Here is a 20,599-nt window from a genome sequence, read left to right as displayed (position 1 = left end):
GTCTAATATGGGCAGGATATAGGCAGTGAATGTTAGGACTCTAGGGAGTGTTGTAGCGCAGAGGGGTCCAGGTGCATAATTTTTTGAAGTCGGAGTCACAAGTAGATAAGGTGGTCAAAAAGGCTTTTGGCACATTGTGCTTCATCAGTCAGTATATTGAGTTTAATAGTTTGGGAGGTCATGTTGAAGTTGTGTCAGATGTTGGTGACGCTGCATTTGGAGTATTGTGTTCAGTTCTAGGGACCATGCTACATGAGAGATGTTGTCAAGCTGGAAGAGGTGCAGCGAAGATTTCTGAAGATGTTGCCAGGACTAGAGGGTCTGATCTATAATGTGAGTAGGCTGCGACTCTGTTCCTTGGAGCGTAGGAGGATGAAAGGTGACCTTATAGAGGTGCATAAAACCAAGGAGAAGAGAACATAGATTTAAGATGAAAGGGAATCTGAGGGGTATCTTTTTCAAAAAAAGGTTGGTGGGGGTATCGAACAAGCTGCAAAATGAGGTAATTCAGGCAATGGCTATTCCAACATTTAAGAAACAGTAAGACAGGTACATGGACAGGACAGGCTTGGAGGGATGTGGACCCAACATAGGCAGGTGGACTAATGTAACAGGGACATGTTGGCCGGTGTGGGCAAGTTGGGCCCGTTTCCACACTGTATCACCCCATGACCCTCTGACTCTATGGGAAACTTTAATCTGCATGTGTTGTTGGTCGAAGGAGACTGACAACAGTATCACGGACATTTAGTTTGTGACGCACATAAGGACATATTTTCAACAAGGAGCAATTGCAACAATTGTTTGTCACAAGTAAACTCCTGGTGGAAATGAAGCAGGTTGAGCAACATCCGCGGAGGGTAGTGGGCAGTCGAGACCTCGTTCGGACTGTGAGGGGGGTATAGTGCGATACTGTAAGGAAAGGTGTCCTGTTGAGCTGGTTTTATTTGCCAGCCTTGGGGCTTTCCTATACAAGAAACTCTCAAAATGTTCGTGCCCTGTTGTCATTTTACCCACCTCTAGCACTTCCTTTGGCAGCACTTCCATACACCCAACGCCTTCTGCCTGTCATGTCTGCCTCCATGTGCCCCCTTCATTCTAAACTTAGGCCATCGAGTGTTAGGCTCTACTACACTGGGGAAGTGGCTGTGTCAGACCATAGTTTCCATGACCAGCCAGACACAGTGAGAATTCAATTTTCAAGATTCCCGACGACAGTACTACTGTTGCACGAATTACAGATGACGACGAATCAGAGGGTCGGAGGGGGATCGAACGACTAAATGATGCCAGAAAAATAACCTTGCTCTCAACATCAAGAAGCCCAAGGGTCTGAGGAAGGACGAGGATCCACAAAGCTGTCTTCGTCGACGGGATGGTGAAGGAGATACTCAAAAGCAACAAACCCTGGGCGTGTAAATCTCTGAAGATCTGCCCGGGACTCAGCACATTGATGCAATCATAAAGGAAGCCCATCAATACATCTACTTCCTGAGACGATTGAGGAGATCCGGTATTTCATTGAATATTCTCTTAAACCTTTCGGGTATAAAATAGAGAGCATATTGAATGGTGGCACCGAGTCCTGGGTCGGTAACATATATATACTGAACTTGTTTTAATTGTTTATTGTAGATTTCATACAGTATTATGTTTACATATCTGTCATGCTGCTGCAAGTAAGAAGTTAATCGTTCCTCTTTGGGATGTGCGACAATAAAACACTCTTGACTATTGTCTATGCCCCTTGTTAATGAATAACAACCCAAATGGATAATCTATATGTTCCTCAGCAACTGAAATAACTTGTTACCGACTTGAGAAAGCATTGTGGAATACACGTCCCAATCAGCATCAAGATGCTGAAGTGGAAATGGTTGAAAGCTTCAAGATTCTGACATTAATGTCACCGACAATTTATCTCGCACTAACTATATTGATGTGACAGCCAAGAAGCCACAAACTGTTTCTTTTGGAGGTTGATAAATTCTACATGTTTCCAATGACTTTTACAAAGGGCTACAGATGCAACATAGAGAACATTCCGTCAGGATGCATTAAAGCTTGATCTGAGAACTGCTCTGCCCAAAACCACATTGAATTGCAGCGTGATTTAGATGTAGCACAACCCATCATGCAGACCAGACTTCCCACCATTGCCTCCATGTACATGTCATGCTGCCACAGACAGTACCAACATGATCAATGACGGCGCACATGATACAGGACAGAGGCATGTGAAAGGTTAGCAGTTGGTCAGGGGGGTGGTGAGGGTAAGGTTAGCGAAGAGAATAGGCAGGTGAAAGACAGAGAGCAAGGAAGGAGGGATGGCTTAAACTGCATGTATGTTAATGCAACGGGCCTGACAGATGTGATTAGGACATGGACAGGTACGAGGGACGGGACGTTGTCGCCATGACTGACAGCTGGTTAAGGCAGGGACAGGACTGGTGGCTCAATACAGGAGTTTCAGAAGAGACAGGGGTGAGGGAACAGGAGGACGGGGTGTTGTATTGTTGTTTACAGAAAAGTCACGGCTGTGTTTAGAGGTGACATTCCGGATGCTTCGTCTAGTAAGGCTATATGGGTGGAGCTGAGGAACAAGGTAGACATGAGCACCTTTAGAAGGATGAGAGGGGGAAGGGGGAAATCCTTTAAAACCGAGATGAGAAGAACTTTTTTTCACACAGAGAGTGGTGAATCTCTGGAACTCTCTGCCACAGAAGGTAATTGAGGCCAGTTCACTGGCTATATTTAAGAGGGAGTTAGATGTGGCCCTTGAGGCTAAGGGGATCAGGGGGTATGGAGAGAAGGCAGGTACGGGATACTGAGTTGGATGATCAGCCATGATCATATTGAATGGCGGTGCAGGCTCGAAGGGCCGAATGGCCTACTCCTGCACCTAATTTCTATGTTTCTATGTTTCTATGTCTATGAGAGGCGCTCTTATATAAACATTTTAGGGGATTGTACAGGCTAGATGCAGGAAATTTGCCCCGATGTTGGGGAAGTCCAGAACCAGTTGTCACAGTTTCAGACAGACGAAGAAAAACGTTTTCACCCTGAGATTTGTGAATCATTGAACGTTCTGGCACAGATGGCAGTGAAGGCCAATTCACTGGATGTTTTCAAGAGGGCGTTAGACTTAGCTCTTAGGGCTAAAGGAATCAAGGGATATGGGGGAAGAAGCAGGAACGGGATACTGATCTTAGATGATCATATTGACTGGCAGTGTTGGCTCCAAGGGCAAAAAGGTAAACACTCCTGCAACTATTTGTCTGTGTTTCAATGTTTCTATGTTCTTCTAGTCACATGTTGGCAAATTACGCCATTGTTGAACAGAATCTCAAACATTGATGAAACGAAGAAAAAAGGAGAAAAACGTTGTAATGTGGTGTTGACAATAATCTCTACATTAGCTTGATGGAATAATTAATAATGTTTGAGGGTTGCGGTGGTATTCACACCCCAGCCTGCATGATAGAATATAGAGACATGGAACAGTACCACACACAGAAACAGGCCCTTCAGCCCACAATATCTGCACCGAACATGATGTCAAGTTAAACCATTCTCCTCTGTCTGCATGTGATTCTAAACCCTCAATTTCTGCATCTTCAAATGTGTATCCAAAAGCCTCTTAAATACCACCATCGCATCTGCTTTGACTATCACCCCTGGCAGTGCAGTCCAGGCACCCACTGCTCTCTGTATAAATATCTTGCTGCACACATCCCATGTAAACATTCCAACTCTCACCTTAAAGCTACACCCTCATGTATGTTGTTATGACTTGAACAGGTACTTGAACGGATCTGTCTTCACTAAGGAAGCCACAAACAATCTCCCAGATGTACTGGAGGACAGAGGATCTAAGGAGGTGGAGGAACTGAAATACATTTTCATAAGGCGATAAATAATATTGGGTAGGCTAATGGGACTGAAGAATGATAAATCCCCTGGGCCAGATGGTCTGCATCACAGGGTCCTCAGGGAGGTGGATCAACAAATAGTGGACGCATTAGTGATAATTTTCCAATGTTCAAATGATTCAGTATCAGTTCCTGTAGATTGGAGGATAGCTAATGTTATCCCCCTTTTGAAGAAAGGAGCGAGAGAGAAAACTGGGAATTATAGACCAGTTAGGCTGACTTCGGTGATGGGAACGATGCTTGGGGTCAATTATTAAAGACGTTATTATGGGGCATTTGGATAGCAGTAAAAGTATTAGTCCAAGTCAACATGGATTTATGAAAGGGAAATCACGCTTGAGTAATCTTCTGGAATTTTTTGAGGATGTGACAAGTAAAATGGATGAAGGGGAGCCAGTGGGTGTGGTATATCTCATCTTTCAGAAAGCCTTTCAGATAAGGTTCCGCACGAGAGACTGGTGACTAAAATTAGAGCACATGGTATTGGGGGTAGGGTGTTGACATGGAGAAAAAATTGGTTTGCAGACCGGAACAAAGATACTAGAGGAGCAAGATAGACCACTTGACAAAATAGCCGTAGTACGGTCATGGGCTCATGGGGATTTTTCGCGCGCTATTTTGGAATTCAAATATATGAGGGGTTTTATTGAATGGGCTTCTGTCAAGGCGTGCATATCTACCAGCGTAGCGGGCCGTTCTGCTACAGTGCTCGAATCGCCAATGTAAGCGACTCAAGCACTTTCTAACAGACTCGTCAGGTTCCCCACTAAAGACGAAAGGTAAGAAAAAATTATCTTTCTGTCGTGTGACCTGCCCGATCTTTTCCTATAGCTCAGATCGCAGAGCCGGGGCGCCAGAATAATTGCTCTGATCACTGGCCTGCGGACTATAACACCCTGAAGCCGCGGTGTGCGGAGCTTCTAGTTGCGGGGGCAGCGTGCACTTTCCCTCGTGGAGTCTGGGATTCCTCGGCGGAGTAGAACTCCGACCGCCGGCCCGCGGCCTATAACATCATGAAGCCCCGGTCTCCGGTAGGAGGCGACCGATTCCGGACCTCCAAGCCGCGTAGATCCCGAATCGGCTTGTATTTAAGCCGGTTTGAAATAGTTTTTAAAATACAGGATAATTTGAGTTAAATATACACAATGTACACGGATCAGTGGTGTTAAAAATACATGATAAATGGTATTAAATATACACAATGTACACGGATCATGATGAATTATGTTATAGGGAACAACGTCAAGCCATGAGGAGCAAGCATGTAAGCCTCAATTTCCTTCCCAATGTACGATGACTGTAACATATATAATTCTATCTTATGATCCCGCCAATGTATTTTATTATATAATACATGTTTTGGTGCATGAGCAACTTATTAGAAAGTCTTCTTTTATAGATCTAGACTTAGCACAATTTATCCAGCATTTGTGTCTCCCTTCGATTTACCAGCATCTGCAGTTTCTTCTTAAACAGTAATAAAGGTATCAATTTTTACACTGCTGTACATTTTTGGTTTTGTTCTTCTTGTAAGGCATGCATGGTATTGCAAGCTCTTCTACATTTATGATAAATTGACCTATAAGAGGGAAAATACATCATAATATGCATGTCTCTCCCCGTCCCTGAAAACAAATGAATTTATGTGAAATATCATCCATTCTGCGGTTATGTAGTTATAATCAGATTTGTTCTTATGTTAATCTTATATGATATTTTACTGTAATTTCAGAAGTCGACAGTGGGTCGAGAATATCCGTTAACAAGTTCTCCGACACCGAACTACTGGTCAAATAACTGCCGCCTTTGTTCTGAACACCCTGTATATCTCACACATAAAACATTTTTCACACAGAGAGTGGTGAATCTCTGGAACTCTCTGCCACAGAGGGTAGGTGAGGCCAGTTCATTGGCTATATTTAAGAGGGAGTTAGATGTGGCCCTTGTGGCTAAGGGGATCAGGGGGTATGGAGAGAAGGCAGGTACGGGATACTGAGTTTGGATGATCAGCCATGATCATTTTAAATGGCGGCGCAGGCTCGAAGGGTCGAATGGCCTACTCCTGCACTTAATTTCTATGTTTCTATGTTTCTAATAGATTATGTAAATCTTACCATAAATGATATAAAACGCATTATCCTTTTTTATGAATTTTGATGTAGAATTATTTTAAATTGCGTGGATTGATGCAATGTACTGCTATTCCACAAAAGGTATAGTTATGAGATATTATAGTATATATTATATTATATTAAATGTATCTTATATATTCTTGTATTGAAAATAAGTTATATCTTAAAAAATCTGATTAGGCAGTGGGCCTCTCAGGCCATTTGGTCACAGGTCATTTGCTCTTTCTCGATGTCACATTCTTATGAAGTGTTGTAAAGACATGTGTCATGATTGATGACAGCTTATACATTCCTTTGAGTAATGCTGTCAGTGTGAAAGTAAAGCCATAAAATGAGGCCCCCGGTTGAGATTGAAGCTCCTTTTCCCCTAGAGATAACAAGAAAGGGGGAGGGTGTGTGAGATAGCCAAGAAGCAATTGCCATTTGTCAAGTGTGACATTTATACGACCCCTGTGTGCTTGGAGAAAGGAAGGGTGTGTTTGCAAAGATAGAACAAATTCATACTTTTAAGGTTTATAATACAAGGTCATGTCAGTCTAAATATGTGATTGATAATGAGACCATCTGGGAAATATATTGTGCTTTAATTAGGATTATAAACATTAGACCCCAGTGTTTAGATCTGTAGTTTAAGAGGTAACATTCTTCCCCAAGACATATAGAGTTTAATGGGAACAATGTCTTGTTTATATAAATTGAGTGACCACTGTATTTGTTATATTTTGAGAAGTGGGTTCTGGGAATTGACCACTTTTCTTGGATTTCATTTTGTTAAAATGAAACTACTCTACGCAAAGAAGATAAGAACACATGGCAGGCGAGGGGCCACAAGGGGCAGTCTCGTGACTACCTAAATTAATTGCACATACGGAAATGTACTGGGAAGGTGGAGATACGTGGGAGAAAGTATATGGCTGATGATGAGGGAATGTCGGCAAATGATTGGATATGGAAATGTAACAGGGGTGGGCATGCAGAGTTGAAAATGGTATATAAAGAGATGATCCCTTGTTTGTGACTCAGATAACCCCACGTGAACTGATGACGTGTGCGTGATCTAGCCTTTAGTTGCAAATACAAGTTTAAACTGCCCCCCAGCTTAGTGTCATCCGCAAACTTGGAGATATTGCCTTCTCCGCGTGTCCTGAGTAAATTTTGAGCATTGACAACCACGACATAATTGGCGCAGCGAGCAGGGTCGGTAAGAGACCGTTAATTAATAGACAAACAGCCGAGGGCGCTTCCCAGCCCCTCTGTGGTTCCTGGTGACAACAGGAAAAAAGGTGGCAACCCAAATAAAATATGCGGTTTTCCGCTTCATTTGGACTAATAACCTGTTGTACATGGGAAGCCATTGGGGACACGGATGTGCCTAGGTAGTTAGAAGATCTCTCCGACCCAAGAATTTGGTAGTGAATTGTCTAGTTGACGTGGAGGATTGCTCGAGAAGCTTGCGCAGTAGGGTAAGTAGAACATACTTAAGCTGAGTAGTATTTTGTACAGAATGTATATGAGACCTTGCGGATACCACCCGTTGAGAAGAGGGCGGGGTTTGCTTAGACAAGGCATCGTAAAACATGCGGATTAGACCGTTGAGATGGAAGCGGGGCCCGTGCAGCCATTTGCGGATTACACAGTTGAGAAGCGGACGGGGTCCGTGTAGAAATGTGTGGATTAGACCGTTGAGGGGGGTGCGGGGTAACCATATGGGAGGTATTATCCTGCGGCCACCATTCTTCGCGAAGAGAAGGGAATCTGATCAGGCAGGATATAATGTATATAATGTAAAATCAGGGGAATTAGGGAAAAATTAGGTAGTGTAAAACGTTAAGGGCTATGGCAGAGAAAGAAAGCACTGATAAGAAGAGATCAGAAAATAAACATTGAGTAGTTTAAACTAGAATAGTAAGTTATAAACTAACCTATTGTTTGGAATGTAGAACTGACCAGTAGGGGGCAAATGGAAACAAATGAAAGGACCATGGAATAAAGAACTGTTAAAAAAAAGTAGGAAGGTGAAAAAGGAAAGAAAGGGGGAAACATAGAAACATAGAATTAGGTGCAGGAGTAGGCCATTCGGCCCTTCCAGCCTACAAGGCCATTCAATGCGATCATAGCTGATCATCCAACTCAGTATCCCGTACCTGCCTTCTCTCATAGAAACATAGAAACATAGAAATTAGGTGCAGGAGTAGGCCATTCGGCCCTTCGAGCCTGCACCGCCATTCAATATGATCATGGCTGATCATCCAACTCAGTATCCCGTACCTGCCTTCTCTCCATACCCCCTGATCCCCTTAGCCACAAGGGCAACATCTAACTCCCTCTTAAATATAGCCAATGAAGTGGCCTCAACTACCCTCTGTGGCAGAGAGTTCCAGAGATTCACCACTTTCTGCGTGAAAAAAGTTCTTCTCATCTCGGTTTCCCCTTTATCCTTAAGCTGTGACCCCTTGTCCTGGACTTCCCTAACATCGGGAACAATCTTCCTGCATCTAGCCTGTCCAACCCCTTAAGAATTTTGTAAGTTTCTATAAGATTCCCTCTCAATCTTCTAAATTCTAGAGAGTATAAACCAAGTCTATCCAGTCTTTCTTCATAAGACAGTCCTGACATCCCAGGAATCACTGGTGAACCTTCTCTGCACTCCCTCTATGGCAATAATGTCCTTTGTCAGATTTGGAGGCCAAAACTGTACGCAATACTCCAGGTGTGGTCTCACCAAGACCCTGTACAACTGCAGTACAACCTCCCGGCTCCTATACTCAAATCATTTTGCGATGAAAGCTAACATACCATTCGCTTTCTTCACTGCCTGCTGCACCTGCATGCCTACTTTCAATGACTGGTGTACCATGACACCCAGGTCTCGCTGCATCTCCCCTTCTCCTAGTCGGCCACCATTTAGATAATAGTCTGCTTTCCTGTTTTTGCCACCAAAATGGATAACCTCACATATATCCACATTATACTGCATCTGCTAAACATTTGCCCACTCACCCAGCCTATCCAAGTCACCTCGCAGTCTCCTAGCATCCTCCTCACAGCTAACAGTGCCCCCCAGCTTAGTGTCATCCGCAAACTTGGAGATATTGCCTTCAATTCCCTCATCCAGATCATTAATATATATTGTAAATAGCTGGGGTCCCAGCACTGAGCCTTGCGCTACCCCACTAGTCACTGCCTGCCATTGTGAAAATGACCCGTTTACTCCTACTCTTTGCTTCCTGTCTGCCAGCCAGTTGTCTATCCACATCAATACTTAACTCCCAATGCCGTGTGCTTTAAGTTTGTATACTAATCTCTTATGTGGGACCTTGTCGAAAGCCTTCTGGAAGTCCAGATACACCACATCCACTGGTTCTCCCCTATCCACGCTACTAGTTACATCCTCGAAAAATTCTATCAGATTCGGCAGACATGATTTACCTTTTGTAAATATATACTGACTTTGTCCAATGATTTCACCACTTTCCAAATGTGCTGCTATCCCATCTTTAATAACTGACTCTAGCAGTTTCCACACTACCGATGTTAGACTAACTGGTCTTTAATTCCCCGTTTTCTCTCTCGCTCCCTTCTTAAAAAGTGGGGTTACGTTTGCTACCCGCCAATCCTCAGGAACTACTCCAGAATCTAAAGAGTTTTGAAAGATTATTACTAATGCATCCACTATTTCTGGAGCTACTTCCTTGAGTACTCTGGGATGCAGCCTACCTGGCCCTGGGGATTTATCGGCCTTTAATCCATTCAATTTACCCAACACCGCTTCCCAGCTAACCTGGATTTCACTCAATTCCTCCAACTCCTTTGACCCGCGGTCCCCTGCTATTTCCGGAAAATTATTTATGTCTTCCTTAGTGAAGACGGAACCAAAGTAGTTATTCAATTGGTCCGCCATAACCTTGTTCCCCATGATCAACTCACCTGTTTCTGACTGCAAGGGACCTACATTTGTTTTAACTAATCTCTTTCTTTTCACATATCTGTAAAAACTTTTACAGTTAGTTTTTATGTTCCCTGCCAGTTTTCTTTCATAATCTATTTTCCCTTTCCTAATTAAGCCATTTGTCCTCCTCTGTTGGTCTCTGAATTTCTCCCAGTCCTCCGGTATGCTGCTTTTTCTGGCTAATTTGTACGCATCATCCTTCGCTTTGATACTATCCCTGATGTCCCTTGTTATCCACGGATGCACTACCTTCCCTGATTTATTCTTTTGCCAAACTAGGATGAACAATTTTTGTAGTTCATCCATGCAGCCTTTAAATGTCTTCCATTGCATATCCACCGTCAACCCTTTTAGAATTAATTGCCAGTCAATCTTGGCCAATTCACGTATCATACCCTCAAAGTTACCTTTCTTTAAGTTCAGAACCATTGTTTCTGAATTAACAATGTCACTCTCCATCCTAATGAAGAACTCAACCATATTATCGGGAAGTGAAGAGGAATTCGGTAGCGAAATAAGGACTTGAAATGCTCCCAGTTTTGGAGAGAAAGAATAGATGGAAAAGATAAGGCGGTTTGAGGCAGAAAAGTACAGATAAACAATATTAAATCCGTCAGGTAGAGTTAAACGGCACAGAACAACAGATGAATAATGCAGCAGGAACAGTGAAAGGAAGAGCGTAAACATCACGATAGCTAAAAGATAGAAACTGTTTGTGGACACAACTTGCCTGCATTCGCTCTGCAGAGAGACCAAGACGAAATGTGTCCCCTTTGTCTGAAGATTGATGGGAGTGGTGTGTGGTCAGATGTTGAATAACCAGGCGTCTGATTGGTAGTGATCTTAGTGGGGTGTGGTACGAATTTGAGTGACGGTCACGATCTGAATCAATGTCCAATCACAGCGCTCAGGAGCCAGTCTGATTGGGGATTAGACCTTCCCACTTTAACTTTTAGAAAAGGAGATAAGAATGTATAAATGTGTTTTGAAACTTTAATATGTGTAGAAAATTGAATAATTTATTTGAAGTAAGAATGGAACGAATGTGATATGTGTGTTAAAACCGGGTTTGAATGAACTCAGAAGTTCATATATGGTTATATGGTTATGTGATAAGTCGTTTGTATCTTGTAAACCACACGTTGTAAAGGTAGGTGTGTGTGTCCCTTTAAGGAACTGTAAGCAGTGGGGGACGCTATGCGCGGCTACCCTCTGGTGTAAGGTAACGCTTAATGCTTTGTTTCCTCTCAACTTAAAAGGGGAAAGTTGGAAAATGTAGGTTGTTTGGTTTTTCTGACGTTTTCTTATATATTTATTTTCAGTACGTTAATTTGGAAAATTGTTATTATTGGACATTGGGAATAGTGGGGAGAATGGATTGAAATAATTGGAAATAAGTTAATTGCCAAAACACGACCAGCTTGTTTAGTTTGTTTAGAACAACATTCTGGTTCGAGAAGGGTAATAAATCAATGGAGCCCCGGAAAAAATGGTACTGGCTGACAATGGTTAGTCATGAGTACTTGAAGTGCTATTTTGCTGAACCTCTGGATTTTTCAGAATTGTAATATCTTTGGTCACTCCCGTTTGACAGAAAACGTTAAAGTTTGTATGGTTTACTTTGATCTGTTGTATTTTACCGGGTTTTTTTTAAATGCAAACAGTAACATGTGACAATCCAGCTGAGATGTCACGGAGACACTGAGGTCTTTCGAAGTGGATTGATCTCATTGTTTGCGGAGGTATTCAGAAACAGACAGTGTATAGGATGCTATCGGGAACTACAGAAGGGGGGAAGTATAACAGTACGGACAACGACTGGATTAATAAAGTGCACAATACAAGATAATACAATAAGTAAGGTAACTGCACTGGAATTGCTAAGCAAAAAAGGTCCATGTATCTAAACAGGATATTATAAAGCACTCTGAGGAATGAGTAGAAATAACGGACATTTGTGAGGAAGTGGTCCAAGGAAGGCACTTTCAAGATAAATGTGTGACAAATGGAAGTGTTAATTATGAATTATATGCCCACAGATGAGTTGGAAAGGTGGGAAAAGAGGAAAGGAAAAGGAAAAAGCAGTTTAGAGAGAAAGAAGAGTGAGGCAGTGAGGAAGCAACAGAAGTAGGAAACTACAGGTGTGAAAGTAATACATCAGGAGGTGTCAGTAGAGGATTTTAAAAGTAAGATGAATTCATTTGCAAAGGAGGCTACAATATCTGAGAAGCAAGAAATTGAGTTTAGAATAAGAAAGAACGCATACCAAAAAAGGATTAAAGTGGAAAGGCATGGTGATAGAAGAAGAGGAATGGGAACAGAGGGATACATTAATGATACTAGAAGGGGGTGGGGGTGGGGAATAGGGGGAAACTTATTTATATTGCTTACCTCCACGGAGAACCGATTTTCTCCGTGTCGCATTTCCGTCCTCCCTAAAAACGTGGAAATTGCAACCTTTCTTGGAGACCGGCCCGGAGCTTCAAGCCGCGGGTGCGGCGCGGGCTTATCATCTGGGATCCTTGGCCGAGAATCGCCAGAGGAAGAGCTCCGACCGCGGGGCCTTTGGACTTTAACACCGGGAAACCCGCGCTCTCCGGTAAGAAGGGGCTAACTCGGGTGCTCCATGCCGCGGAGTACTTCGATCTGGCCCGACGCCGAATTTCCCACCATCCCGACGCGAGGGCTTTGGATATCGTAGCGTCGGCAGCATCTAGTGCAGAGGGTTCAAGGCCCCGACCATGGGTGAGCAAAGGATGAAGATGACTGATCTTTATTACCTTCCCTCACAGTGAGGAATGTGGATTCCGCTCCGGTAGATGTTTATGCAAAATTTTATTTTCTGTGACTTTGGGCACTGTAGATTTCCACTTAGTATGGATGTATGGTAACTAAAATTCCACTGTACCATTCGGTGCATGTGACCATAAATATGAACTTTAACTAGAACTTGAACTTGAACTTAGAATCTGAGGTGTACCTTTTTCACACAAACATAGAAACATAGAAACATAGAAATTAGGTGCAGGAGTAGGCCATTCGTCCCTTGGAGCCTGCACCGCCATTCAATATGATCATGGCTGATCATCCAACTCAGTATCCTGTACCTGCCTTCTCACCATACCCCCTGATCCCCTTAGCCAGAAGGGCCACATCTAACTCCCTCTTAAACTCCCTCTAAATATAGCCAATGAACTATAGCCAAAGGGAGGTAGGGGAATGGAACACGCTGCCAAAGGAAGTAGTTGAGTTTGGGAATATCCCAACGTTTAAGAAACAGTTAGACAGATAATGTCGGCAGGAATATGTACCAAACGCAGGCAGGTAGGTCGAGTGGAGCTGGGACATGTTGGCCGGAGCGTGCAAGTTGGCCCAAGGGCCCATTTCGACACTGCATCACTCTATGACTCTATGATTCTATGACTCGAAATACATTCATCGATCAGACTTTATAATGTCAGAAACATTCTAAAACTCAGAAATAATTCTAAGATGTAAGCTGTAGGACATTTGGTGACATTACACTTGAAGCATGTTGAATGATTACGTCTGCATTTTACTTTGGTTCCCTCATTCTTCAGGACTTAAAATTATAATATTTCTTTAAATAATAACTTTATTTATATAGCACTTTTAAACAAAAGTGCTTTACAGAGATTGATTAAACTAATTGAATAGATTAAATGTCAATAAATCCATACAAAATAAAAAAGAAAAAAGACACAGAACAGTACACTATAGAAATCAACAAGAAACGTCCCCTCACAGCAGAATTCACTGTGAGGGAAGGCACTAAAAATATCCAGTTCTCCTCCTCATAGTCCACCCGGGGTCAGGGTCTATATGGGGCCTCCTCAGCCAACCCAGTGTTTTCAGGCCCTCTTGCCGCGAAGCTGGATCATCGGCGTCGGGTGAACATTCTTCAGCGGCTTGGACTGAAGCGGCCGCTTCCTCCTCGAAGACTGCAATGTTTAAAGTTTGGTTGATTGAAAAAGAACATGCTTTCATTAACTGTTGACGAATCACTGATAAATGTAATTTGGGAATGATTGTGAGTTTTAGAATCTATGCGACGTTTGACTAAACCTGCAAGATATCATTGAAATTAAAGTGTAGTGTGTTTTATAGCTTGTTACGGTTAACTAGCATCATTGTGTTTCCCGTCATTAACGAAGATGACCTCGTGTAGAGGACTGAGGGCATCATTTTTAACTTCTACGCATGACTACAATTTTGGTTTTCAACAGACAGAGAGGTGGATACATATGACCAAATATCGTGGAACACAGACCTTTTGTAGTGTCTCTGTAGACCATTTTACATATGCTGGCTATATATTTCAAAGTACGTTGGAAAGGGATACGAATGGACCACAGATAAGGAATAGGAATACTTTATTGTCACATGTGAATGGCAGGGTGAGATTCCTTTCTAGCATACACCATGTAGGTATGTTACAAAACTTACCTTCAGCGTCGCTGCAGATCTGTCACTGGCCGTGTGCGCGACTTTGGCGCCTTTGAAGGGTGTGGGGGGGAGGGGGGGGGGGTTAAAATGTGGTCCTCTACCGCCTGTCCAGTTTACATTTTCTCGGGGAGCTAGGTAAAGCTGAAGATTTATTCCGACTGCCGGTCTGTGACATTTTCTGTTTTTTTAATCGCTGGACCCTTTCAACGCTGGAGTAAACTAAAAAGCCGCTTCGCACGCCGACAACGGGGACGGATTTCAGGTACGGGACAGGTAAAGGAAAACCGTATATTTTACATATAGACGTGCTTCTTAGGATAACCTTAATCCACATTTTACGTTGCGAAAGGGTGATTTAGGCCCCCATACGAATCGGCAGTGTTTTTCCTGTCGATATGGGGTTTAAATTCGCCGCAGCCGCAACGATCCAAACGATCGCGTTCCACAAAATCCCACTCGCAAGATGATTTAAATGGCCATTAATTTACAGGAGTGAAACACTAAATTCCTTCAAATTGGCCTATAAATTCATGACAATCAGAGTTAAAAATCATGTTATATTGTGAATTGTTGTGTGAATGTTATTTGGACACTTAGGCTATTTAAATATGTTAATCTTTTCATAAGTAATGGATAGATGTTTGGATCTAGTAATTGAATGTTGTAATTAGCTACAATCGGGTAACTAACTAATGATATGCTTTACTTTCAGGCCATCCAAGTAAGATTGTTTCATATTTGTTTCAGAATGCTTCACTCTTTAATAACTGAACATTTCTTTCAGTTCTCTTAATTTTTAAGAAAGTTATGGGCTTTTGCCTGTCCTTGATCACAGCTTTTGTGTTAAGCCAATGGAAAAGCAATTTCATATTTCAAGTTCCTAATTTCCGAGTATGAAAATGGCCATAACCTTTTTAGTACTGAAGATATGAAAGTCAATTAGGTGTCAAATTAAACATCTTCTTATGCTTTATCTGATGGGATAAATTGCAGACTTGATTTTTAAAATCTCAAAATGTTGTAACATTGCCACACCATGGAAACAAATAGCAGCTAACCACCACGGCACCCCCCCCCCCCCCCCCCCTCCACCCCCAACCTCCCACCCACGCCGGCCCTCCATTGTTCTTTCCCCTACATCACGGTGGTGCTGTACGCTCACCTCGACCGTCGACCACGCGACGCTGCCGCGTGGTTACACCACCACCGAGGGGCCCATCATCGCCATGCTTCCCCACTGACGCCGCCAAGGCCTAATTTCTGTCGACGCCCCACTTCACGCCTCCGTGCTGCCGACCCGTCCCCAGCCGCGGGCTCCGTCCGCCACTTCGCATGACCCGGGCTTCTACCAGCGACGCCCCGGCCAGGCTCCGACCCGGGCTTCTACACAGCGATCGTGGGGGTTTTGGCATCAACCCCTCTTATCGTCTGTGCATAGTCAAGTCAAGTCAAGTCACTTTTATTTATATAGCACATTTAAAAAAACAACGCTCGTTGGCCAAAGTGCTTTACATTTGTTACTAGACCAAGGGAGGACCCGTTGGGTCTGTTCCCCCAAACGTGCGGCTGTGGGGGGGGGGGGGGGGGGGGGGGGGGGGGGGGGGGATGCGGCATGAAGCGTCACACACTCTAACTAGCCCCCCCCCCCTTCCCCCTCACGCTAATTACCCCGTGTTATTATATTAATATTATTAATTTGCTCCTTTGGATCAGTCAACCATCGGGACATTGTCAAATGCCTTACTAGGTCCATGCACACCATATCTACTGAAGAGAGGAGGGGGGGGAGCGAGGAGGAAAGGGGTGGAGGAGGGGAAAGGAGAGAGGTGGGCGGGAGGAGAGGGGGGGAGGAGAAAGCGGGGAGGGGAGAGGAGAAGAGGAGGGGAGAGGGGGAGCCAGAGAGGGAGAGGGGGAGGGAGAGCGGAGGATGGGGGAGAGGAGAGATGGAGAGGGGAAGAGGGGGGGCGGAGGAGAGGGGGGGAGGAGGGGAGAGGGGGCAGGGGGAGTGAGGAGGGCGAGAGGGGCGCCGGGAAGAGAAGGGAGAGGGGGGAGGGGGGAGCGAGGGGATCGGGGGGGGCGGGAAGAGGAGGAGGGGGGGAGCGAGGAGGGGGGAGAGGAGAGGAGGGGGGAAGAAAGAGAGGGGGGGAGGGAGGGAAGCGAGAGGAGAGGGGGAGAAGGGAGGCGAAGGGGGGAGAGGAGAGGGGAGAGGGAGGCGGTGAGAAAGAGGGGGGAGGAGGGAGACAGAGAGGGGGGGAAGAGAGGAGAGGGGGGAAGAGAGGAAAGAGAGGGGAGAGAGGGAGGGAGAGAGGGAAGAGGAGGAGAGGGGGGGGGGAGCGAGGGAGAGAGGAGAGGGGGGCGAGGGGAGGGAGAGCGCGGGGGGGGGCGGTGAGAGGGAAAGAGGGAGAAGGAGGCGGAGGGGGGAGGGCGGCGTGGAGAGGAGGAACTAGAGAAGGGAAGGAGGGGGCGCAGAGAGAGGGGAGGGGGGGTGGGGGAAAGGGAGGGGAGGGGGGGAGAGGGGGGGAGAGAGAGGGGAGTGGGAGGGGAGGGAGGGGGGGAGGTGGGGGGAGGGGGGTGGGAGGGGGGGGGGGGGGGGGGGGGGGAGGGGGGAGGGGGGGGGGGGGAGGGGGGGGGGGGGGAGAGGGGGGGAGGGAGGGGGGGAGGGGGGGGGGGGGGGAGGGAGAGTGAGAAGAGAGAGAGAAACAAAGAGAAGAGAGAGGAAAAAAGAAAGGAAAAGAGAGTGCGAGTGAAAAAGAGAGAGTAAAAGAGAAAAGGAGAAAGAGAGGGAGAGGGGAGGGAGGGGGGAGAGGGGGGGGAAGGGGGGAGAGAGGAGAGGAGGGAGAGGTGGGGAGGGGAGGGCGTAGAGGAGAGGGGGGAGGGAGAGGGGAAAGGGGGGAGAGGAGAGGGGGGAGAGGGGGGAGAGGAGAAGGGGGAGAGGAGAGGGGGAGAACAGGGAGAGGTGAAGTGGGGGGGAGGGGGAGAGATAGAGAGTGTCTTTGAACTCAGACATGAATGAAGAGAGGAGGGGGAGAGATGAGAGGGGGTAGAGGATAAGGGGGGGTGAGAACGGGGGAGAGGAGAAGGGGGGAGAGGAGAACGGGGAGAGGAGAAGGGGGGATGAGAATGGGGGGGAGAGGAGAGAGGGGGGGAGAGGAGAGAGGGGGGGGGGGGTTACTTCAACCCAGACCCCCCAAACAACCATTTGCAGGCAGTGCTTTTTTCCTTCAAACTAACCATAACCATATTTTCATTTTCAAACCAAATTAAGGGTACTTACTCACAGCTGTGTAGACATTTTTTCAGTCTTTCAGAGCTCAGGCCTCCATCTTGTAGAGACTGATTGGGGCACACCACTTGCAGACACTGATTTAGGCACACCACTTGCAGAGACTGAGTGAGGCACATCACTTGCAGAGACTCATTTTATTTATTTGTATTTATTTATTTATTTTATTTATTCCGTACAAGTAAAGACATTAAAGACATTAACAGTAACAACATCGAAATTATCAAACAATTGGACATTACAATCAATATTTACAAGCAATGAAAAGAACAAAAAGCAATTTTCCAATGTCCAACTTTGTGTCTGTACAAGCTCGAAAAGGAGTGAGAAGAAGAATAACTTATTAAATCTCACCCCTTTTCCCCAACACTTCTACCATATTTAAAAATCAATTAATTAATAATACTACCCCAGGCAATTTCCCATAAAACCTACAGACATATATATACATACAACTATTATACACATACAAACTTCATATATGAAGTAACCAAACATAAGTAAACAATTGTAAAGCAATAGATAAACATTAACCCCCACTTGTCAACCATCCCCTCCATCCCGGTACCCCATGAAAATTATTTTTTTATATATCATTTTTAAATGATTCATGTTTGTACATTGCTTTTATTCCTCGTTCAATTTGTTCCACACTCCTACACAAACCGAAATACAAAAGGTTTTTCTAGTCGTACGGACTCTTTGTTTCTTAAAATTAAATATTCCTCTTAAATTGTAACGCTCATTAAATCATTTTTTAATGTTTGAATGTTTCCAGGCAAATTTTTGGCCCTGAGCTGTTTTGAATGTAACCAAATCTTCTAATTTTAATAATTTTGACTAAACATAATGGATTCGTATGACCCAGATACTCGGCATTATGTATAATACGAATTGCTCTTTTTTGCATCATGGTTAATGAGTGTATCGAATTTTTATAGTTATTGCCCCAGACTTCTGCACAATAATTTAAGTAGGGTAAGAGTAATGAACAATAAAGAATGCGGAGTGATTTGTAATCCAGAGCCTGCTTGGCTTTGTATAATACAGAGATACTTTTTGACAATTTTAATTTTACATGTTTAATATGTGATTTCCAGCTTATTTTATCGTCAATTATAACACCAAGAAATTTATTTTCATGCACTCGTTCAACTTCTACCCCATTTATCTGTATACTTACTAGTTTATTTATTCTGCAATTACCAAATAACATTATTTTAGTTTTACTCAGATTTAATGAGTAAAACTAAAATGTGGAAGTGGCGTGCCTCAATGATTGAGGCACACCACTTCCTGGTTTTATAGTCCCACCCCCTCCCTCCAGCGGGGGCAGCAGAGAGAGTGGGGAATGGTGTAAAAACATTAATATCTGTCAATTTTAATCGACGGGAAAAATCCACGGCACACATGCGGCGGAGGGGGGCTCTGAGCGAGGTGGCCAAAAATGACGGCCGTAGGTGGCGGCGTACTCTCGGAAACCGCAGCACAGAAAGCCGAAACCGGTCAAGAACAGAGTTTTAGTAATATATATATATGAATAGCACAACAAAACAAACTGCACACATATGTACATGTGGCCCTCACTCAGAGGACGTCAGGAAAGGCTTGGGAGTGTAGATAAGTCTTTAGTCTTGACTTAAAAGAGTCGATGGAGGGGGCAGTTCTGATGGGAAATGGGATGTTGTTCAACAGTCTAGGGGCTGCAACAGCAAAGGCGGGGTCGCCGCTGAGCTTATGCCTAGACCGTGGTATATTCAGCAAACCCAAGTCGGCCGATCTGAGGGGCCTGGAGGTGGAGTGGTGGGTGAGGAGACTTTTTATGCAGGTGGGGGCAAGCCCATTGAGGGCTTTGTAGACATGGAGGAGGATCTTGAAGTTTATACGGAACCGCACAGGGAGCCAGTGGAGAGAGGCCAGGATCGAGGTGATGTGGTCCCTTTTTCGGGTGGCCGTCAGGAGTCTCGCTGCGGTGTTTTCGACCAGTTGCAGGCGGGACAGGGAAGATTGGCTGATGCCAGTGTAAAGGGAGTTGCAGTAATCTAGGCGGGAGGAGATGAATGTGCGGATGATCTTTTCCAGGTCATCAAACTGGAGGTGACCTGGTGTTTCTTAGGTGCAGACCCTTTTAGGGCAGGCCCTGTAGTGGTAACCTGCCTCCCCGCACAGGTTTGCAATTCTCGTTAACTGGCGATCGTTTGTTTCGTGGCCCTCCAGCTTGCAGTTCTTGCAGACAACTGCACTGCAGAGCGCCACCACGTGCCCAGGTTCATTGCATTTGTTGCACACCTTGGGTTGGCCCGCGGATGTCACGTACCCAGGCCATCTTATCGATGAACTGAGGCCCAGGCCAATTTTAATTTTAGAGGCCCCCAAACCAAGAATATCTGTTGTAAAGGCTCAAAATCTGAGGCCCTTTCAAGCAGAAATGTCCTCGGCCACAAATTTGCAGGCCTCCAGCAAGACCTTCCTGACGAATAGGTCATGTGAGAAGGGTGTCCCCTCGCTAAGGGTCTTCATACTTACTCGCAGGGTATTGCAGATACCCTGTCCTCCCGCTCCATCTACACTGTGGCGCCTCGATAAAGGCTGCATTAAAGACCTCTGGACTTTAGTTGATAATGTAAATCTTCAGCCAAAAGTACATTGGGGGACAAACAATTGCTTGTGAATTTATATTCAATAATGCATAATCTTTAAGAAATATGGAGGAATGAGGACGTGGCCAAAGTGACCATGTTACGATGAATGATGAGTCAGAAAAGTCTGGAAACGATGGCTTTTAAGGGATATCAAAGTGCACATAGAGACAAAAAGACGCGTGTGGCAGGGAACG

General features: G+C 44.8%; 1 protein-coding gene across 1 annotated transcript in view; it reads left to right on the top strand.

Annotated features, from left to right (window-relative positions):
• The first annotated feature begins 252 nt into the window (after nt 1-252).
• LOC129706150 (fucolectin-5-like) overlaps nt 253-20,599 on the top strand; it is a 47,159-nt gene continuing 26,812 nt past the window's right edge. Inside the window, exons 1-2 of the mRNA XM_055650176.1 lie at nt 253-333; nt 12,731-12,758. Coding sequence (XP_055506151.1) covers nt 253-333; nt 12,731-12,758 — 109 coding nt within the window. The remainder of the gene's footprint in view (nt 334-12,730; nt 12,759-20,599) is intronic.

Source organism: Leucoraja erinacea, chromosome 2 (assembly GCF_028641065.1).
Source record: "Leucoraja erinacea ecotype New England chromosome 2, Leri_hhj_1, whole genome shotgun sequence".
Classification (NCBI taxonomy): Eukaryota; Metazoa; Chordata; class Chondrichthyes; order Rajiformes; family Rajidae; genus Leucoraja; species Leucoraja erinaceus.
This window is presented reverse-complemented; position numbering and strand designations above follow the sequence as displayed.